Source organism: Triticum dicoccoides, chromosome 3A (assembly GCF_002162155.2).
Source record: "Triticum dicoccoides isolate Atlit2015 ecotype Zavitan chromosome 3A, WEW_v2.0, whole genome shotgun sequence".
NCBI classification, from domain to species: Eukaryota; Viridiplantae; Streptophyta; class Magnoliopsida; order Poales; family Poaceae; genus Triticum; species Triticum dicoccoides.
In genome coordinates this window covers 669,823,393-669,830,263 of record NC_041384.1, presented here as the reverse complement: position 1 = coordinate 669,830,263, position 6,871 = coordinate 669,823,393, and the positions used below count along the sequence as shown (strand labels likewise).

The window sequence follows — 6,871 nt, the reverse complement described above, 5'->3', positions numbered from 1 at the left end:
ATTCTCCCTGGAGCCAGACGAATTCGACATCCAATGGCGCTCCTTCCTTCTTGTGTTGTATCTGAACTGAACATTTGTAGAGCACTACCGTAACCTGAAGTCCAACAGGAAACATGAAGCTCTTCGACAGCAATGTTGCAACGGTACCTCTGCATTCAAGCAGGCATGGGGAATGGCTAGAGAATACAGATTCCAAAGCTAAGGGAGTACAGTATATGTAGATTCCAAGCCTGGGATTTAGCGGCTGCTTGGTCATTTGGCAAAGCTCAATCTTGCGAACATTTGGCAACTTTGGCTGGTGTTTGGTCAGAAGAATTGCTAAAAATCAGAGCCCATCCAATCAGCTGCCAATTTTTCAGAGTTGCCGAATTTTGGCTTCAAACCAAGCAGGCTGTTGGTACACAGCAAAGAAAATGACTGCTGTGACTAAAGATGGTGTAAGCATCTGAAAAGGACACGGTTTAAAGGTTAAATCATTTGAATAACTATATGATAAAAAAACACATATCAACCCCATGATGTTAACAAGGATTGTAGCCTTCTAGAACATTCCAAACATCACCAAGAGTTGATAACAAAGCACACATACACTTCACAAACTTGGTTAATTTTCATTCATACATCCTGAACATCACCAAGAGTTCATAACCAGATACAGATACCCAAAAAATTAATATCAATGCTCCTTGACATCTCTGAGATGCAAATACAGATACACGTCAGACATCCCCATATGATCCATCCATCGTGTTCAGGACTTGTAGTTGCTACGACATCCCAAAGGAGGCATCCTGTTGATTAATAAGGCCATGCATGAGATCCCAGTATGCAAAAAATAAGCACATTAATTCAGCAGACAGCAAAACACTTTTCTAAAGTAGTACAGATCTGAAATCGCATCGAACAGTGAATTCCTTGGCAATATGCAAATGAATCTAGAATTAGTTGCTTTGGTTTCATTTCGGCTGATAACCACATTACTGGTGTATATATGTGATTAGGCAAAAAAGAATAATCAGCATAAGCTCTTATAAGCCAGTGCTACTCAGCTGAGATTCCAGTTTGTAGAAAAAAAGGTAAGTTACTTACTTCAGTGGTAGTAGAGACAGTAACACTTTTTTTTTTCAGAAATCACATCGAACAGTAAATCCCTTCGCAATACACAAACGAATGTAGACTTAGTTTCGTTGGCTTCATTCATGCCTATACACACATTACTAGTATATAAGTGATTAGGAGAAATGAATAATCAGCAGAAACTCCTACAAGCTTTTTTTAGCTATTAATACTCCAAAAACTTAGTCTGACTGGCAACAGAAATAAGATTACTGCATGATCAAAATAGCAAGCTGGCAACTGTACCAAACAAAAAGCGGAATCAGTTTAAAAATTGGAAATGAAGTGTAATAATCTGTTCAAAAGCAGAAGTTCGGTTCATAAGCTACCTGCAAGTGTTCAAACTTCAGAATGTTCAGAACAGAGAAAACAGAGAAGGGAGAGAAGGAATGACAAGCATGCGAGCTTTGTGCCACCACTCAATTTGAAGGTCTGCAATCTTGCTTTTAATGTTCAGATTACTGTAACTTTTGCATCTAAAAAGTGCTTAACTATGTAAACCGTGTACTGTGAACAAAACATGGGCGCTGCCTCTTCGGTATAAAGGGCAGCGCAGAGGATGGATGGGCGGCTATTTATTGAAAAACCAATTCTATAGTTTCTTTACTTTCCCTGTAAATTCTCTATCTGTATATCAGTTTGCAAGTCAGCTGTCTTTGGTCCTCTACTGTAGTTTAGTTTCTTTACTTTCCCTGTAAGCACGCTGTCTGTATATCAGCTTGCAAGTCAGCTGTCTTTGGGGATTCTATCAGCAGTCCCCTAGGTCCTGACATCATCCCCTACTGATGTTTCTCAGGTGATCAATTTTTTTCAGATATCAGATATTTTGGCATGCATACTATGATAGATCTGCAAGGAAAGGTAGATGGCCTCACTAAGTTTCCCAATTGGTTTACTAATTGATGATTCTATCTTAAGTACTAGATATTTGCGTACTGTGGTGGTACTAGGAAAATTTATGGTTTGATAGTGACTTTGAGTCTGGAAACAGCCTCTTGTAGAAATGCAAGGAAAGGCTGCGTACAATAGACCCAAAGTGGTCGGACCCTGCGCAAGTGGGAGCTACGTGCACCGGGCTGCCCTTTTTTTTATAGTGCCTTTGAGTTTGATTTCAATGTAGTTGCTACGGCATCCCAAAGGAGGCAGCCTGTTGACCAATAAGATCATGCATGAGATCCCAGTTTGCAAAAAATAAGCACATTAGTTCAGGGATGGTAGAGGCGGTAAAACATTTTCCTAAAGTAGTACAGTTCTCAGATTGCATCGAACAGTGAATTCCTTTACAGTATGCAAATGAATCTATACTTAGTTGCTGGCTTCATTCATGCTGATAACCACACTGCTGGTGTATAATTGATTAGGAGAAATGAATAATCAGCAGAAGCTCTTACAAGCATTTAACTATTAACAGTCCGAAATCAGTAGGCAACAGAGAGAAAGGTACTACTATAATCAAAATGGCAAGTTGGCAACTGTACTAGTAACAAAAATGCAGAACCTATTGTCTATAACAAAAAAAGGAAGTGAAATGTAATAACTGAACATGTTCAGAAATGCAGTGAGTGGTATAGATCTGAAGACAATGCTCGATATTGCAACATCATTGCAATCGAAGGGAATAAATAGACGGCACTACTGCTAGAGTTAGTATCAATGGTGTCCTTTAGGCATGAATATGCCAAACAAGAAACAAAGAAAAAATGAAACACAGGCAAACATTTGACGAAGGCTAACAAAATGTAGAAAGTGCAGTTTACTCGTATTACAGAATAAAAAAAATGGCCCATTCTTTCTCATCTTCAGAATATCGAAACAGAAAAGTTCATCTAATGGCCAGAAAAGGAAAACAACATGATACCTTGTCTACATTTCATCGAGCGCCTTCAACTTGAAGACACGCCTTGTCGCGTACCAAAGAACGGGGCCAAGGCATAATGTAGGGATGGACATGACTGTCGTAGTTCCTCTGAAAGAGCATGTCCAGGACGTTTTCCTCCAGGTCTATGGATAGGAACCAGCAAGGAAGATTGGCATCTTCGAAGGTCTCATGGGTAGAGAAGTAGACGACTCCGTCGACAACGCTCACAACCTTGAGCTGGCCGTGTTCCTCTAGTGTTCCCCCGGTGTCCTCAACAATGTCGTCCAACTGAAACCGCTGGCGTCTCACCCACACCTCGACGCCGTCATCGCGAATGTTCCGGAGCCAGACATAAAGGTTGAATTCGATCGCGACGACGACACAGAGCACCCCATCCCTGGTCTTGCCAACCCTGAACATGCTGGTCTGTCCTTTCAAGTAGGCTGGGATATCTACCCGAGAGAAGTGCAGCGTGGTGGTGTCGAGCACGAGCATGGCGGCTTCATCCGAGTACACCCAGTAGATGAACCCGTCCACTATCCTGCCAGCGGTAAGCCAGTGCTCGCGCTCGCCGGACTCCGGGATGGTCCTCAGAGCTTCGGAATAGGGGAGGACCTGCCACGCCCTGGTGCCCGAGTCCGACGAGAAGACCGCCGCGCGCGCCCGCGAGTCGTCGTGGCAGGCGTAGATCACGCGGAACGCCCCGTGGTCGCGGCACTCCTCGGGGGCGTGGACGTGGTAGTCGAGGCCGTTGTAGTGGCCCTGGAAGCCCTCGTAGAACTCGTCCGGCAGCGGCGGGAGGAGATCCAGGGCCAGCGTGAGCGGGTTGTAGGCGAGGGCCTCCCGCGTGTAGATGTGCTCGAGCACCAGATAGCCGTCGTGGCAGTCGCTGATGACCCAGCCGGGGCGCGCGTCGTCGTCGTCGTCGGGGAGCCCGGTGAGGAAGAAGTCCCCGCGCCGGACGGCGGCCCGCCGGTCCGGGTCGTCGCGGCGGCGGAGGGGCGCGAAGGCCGGGATGGCGGGGCCGTCGGGGTCGAAGAAGATGCCCAGGAGCGGCTGCGGGTGCAGCTCGCGGAAGCGGCGCCTGAAGGCCGGGGACGAGCGCACGGCGTCGAGGAAGGTGCGGCAGGCGAAGGCCGCGCGCACGAGGCTCGGCAGGGACGGGAGCAGGAGGAATATCTCACGGAGGAGGTCGCTGCCGAGGCCGGTTAGAGTGGTGGTAGCGGCGGGTTCCGCCGGCGGCGGCAGACTTGGTGGCTGCTCCTGGGAGGCCATGGGGAACCACCGCCGCCGCTACAATGTCAATGGAGATTTGGTTCTTTTTTTCTTTTTTGAGAAATGATTTGGGGATGGTACCTCGCCAGTGAGAAGAGATGCAACACTGGCTATGGGCCATGGGCCAACCGGCCTAGTGAGCTACTCAAGCTGAGTGAGCTAGCATTTCTCAAAAAAAAATTTAAAAACTAAGGAAGAAGAAAAACTCTACCTCCCCTGAAAAACCCTTTGCCGAAAAAAATTCATTACATACATCATCAATTATATTTTCATGTTGTATATGTTTCGAATTGTATATAAGAATACTTTTGTCTATAAACTCGGTCAAAGTTTGCTTAGCTTGACTATTCAGAAAACGTATACGCACTACATTATGGAATGTAGGGAATACCTCTTTGCCATCCTTTTGATAATTTTGAATTCCTGTGACAATTTTGTTTTTCACGTTTGCTAATCGTCAAGTGTTTGATTTTTTCTGAGTGACTATTAATTTCCGTGAAGTGTGAGGTTGAAGGTGAGGATGATATGAGGAACATCGGCCACGGCAATGCAAAACCGCGTACGAGCGGGGGCCGGCAGGAGCGAGTACTAAACATAATCGGGAGGGAGGACGTGGGTGCGGGGGCTGCACGGGAGTTGTTCATTAGTGTGTGGCTTAGAGGGGTTGCCGGGGCAGCGGCCAGCACGGCAGTGGGGGAGGGCGGGACGGCGATAGCCATCAGCCGTGAGGATGGAGGCACACGATTAACTCTCAGTAGGTCGGCAGGTGCGTGAGAAAGAAGATGAACAATGCTAGGTGGGCTTGAGAAGAAAAATGAATTCAAAGTCGTTGGATGTCGATTTGATTGTCGGGATAGAAAGTGACTGATTGAGACCTTTTTCTTCAAGTATTTAACAAATAGCCGCTCCGTTTGTTTTTCAACAAAAATGTTTTGGTCGATCAAGCAAGTCATGTTTGCTTCTATTGTAAAAACAGAAAGTCATGTTTGTCTCCAACCCACTTATTTCTGTGGATATAGATAAGTCCTCAACGGATCAGGATTAACTCCAACTCAAATCGCCTCCGGTCTTGATTCGTGTGGTATTATTCTTCTCTTCCTATCCGTCCTAAAGCATTTCCAGAAGTTGCGTTCAACAATTTCCGATCAGGAAGTGTGTCCGCTCTTGGAGTTTTTTTACATAGTTATGCATCTAATGTTTTGCATTTACATTCATGTTATCATTTCTTTCAAAAAAGAAGGTTGTAAATCATGCCCTCTGCATCTCTGTGATGCGTATACTTTATAATAAAAAAATGCGTGAACATTTTTTTACATTACACAACATTTAAATGTATGGTTTTTTAAATGAAGAAAGTTAGTTTTTGGAATATATTTATAATATTTTGACATAAATAAAAAAGTAAAAGTAAAGAAAACTAAAGGAAGAACAACCAAGCAAAAGAAAAATGTGAACAAAACAAACGAAAGAAGAAACCCGAATGGAACGACCGCTACTGGGTCAGCCCACTACGGAGGCGGCTTGAGGTGAGTTGTATGTATGTCTCGCTGCAAGCAAGACACTAACGCTCCCAGGTTTGTCTCAAAACAAAAACTAACCCTCCCAGGTCAACGCGCTCTAGTAATAAATACTCAACTCATTACTTGGTTTCATTCATTCCACGAGTTGAGCTTGGTTTCCATCGACCTGTTACTTGGTTTCGACCCAAAAAAAATTACATCTGCCATTTAATCCTTTGGGTCAGAGCACAGAGCACAACAATTGTTTGCATGATGCGGCTTAATGGTGCTTTGATTGTTTTCCTTTTCAAAACTAGGAAAAGTATTTTCCCATGTTTTTTGAAATGTCTGGATATTAAAATATTTGTGAATTTTATAAAAAATAAATATGAATTTTAAAAATACCAACAAATTGTAAAAACATCCAAAGATTTTATAAAGTATTCTACAGTATTAAAAAATAGAAATTTCAAAAATAATTTCAAATTTTTAAAAATCTTCCCAATACTAAAAAATGCCATGAATTTTAAAAAGAACAAAAACATAACAAAAGTGAAAATAAAAAATGAAATATTAATTTTTTTTAAAACTCATAAAAAGACTAAAAACTGTGAGAATAGAAAAAACGCAGTAACCATACCGCACCAGCCCACTAGTGTCATGGGGGTTGGGGTGAGGGCACACGCCTAGTCGGTATCCCTCAGCCTATGCGCAAAATAGGATTAATCGCCCCTGAACATGAGGTAGAATTATACACTGCTTATTGAGGGTATTAGACCTCACCTCAATGTATGGGTATTTAGATGTTTGAGCATCTTATCTAAGTACTATCCATGCAGTGAGGTGAGGCTTCACCCCAACGCATGGGTACTTAGATGTTTGAGCACCTCATCTAAGTGCCCATGCAGTAAGGTGAGGCCTAACTTTTAATGCGAACATGGTCTTACTGAATACGTGTAAAAAAGACCACGCTTGCACTAAAAGTTGTAATAGGAGCACAATGCATGCACAGAAAATAAATTAAATATATACAATAGAATGATTATAACATCAATTTTGTGTATCCAACGGAGGTAAAGTAAAAGAAATGCCCACGTCTAACGGCCGAATCTTCATGTGTTAT

General features: G+C 43.4%; 1 protein-coding gene across 1 annotated transcript; it reads right to left on the bottom strand.

Moving 5' to 3' along the window:
• Positions 1–521: 521 nt before the first annotated feature.
• Positions 522–4,319, bottom strand: LOC119270094. The gene is made up of 2 exons (XM_037552064.1): positions 2,975–4,319; positions 522–791 (listed from the first exon to the last, which is right to left on the bottom strand). The coding sequence occupies exon 1, from the start codon at positions 4,247–4,249 to the stop codon at positions 2,987–2,989; it is 1,263 nt and encodes a 420-aa protein (XP_037407961.1). The 5' UTR covers positions 4,250–4,319; the 3' UTR covers positions 522–791; positions 2,975–2,986.
• Positions 4,320–6,871: the final 2,552 nt, after the last annotated feature.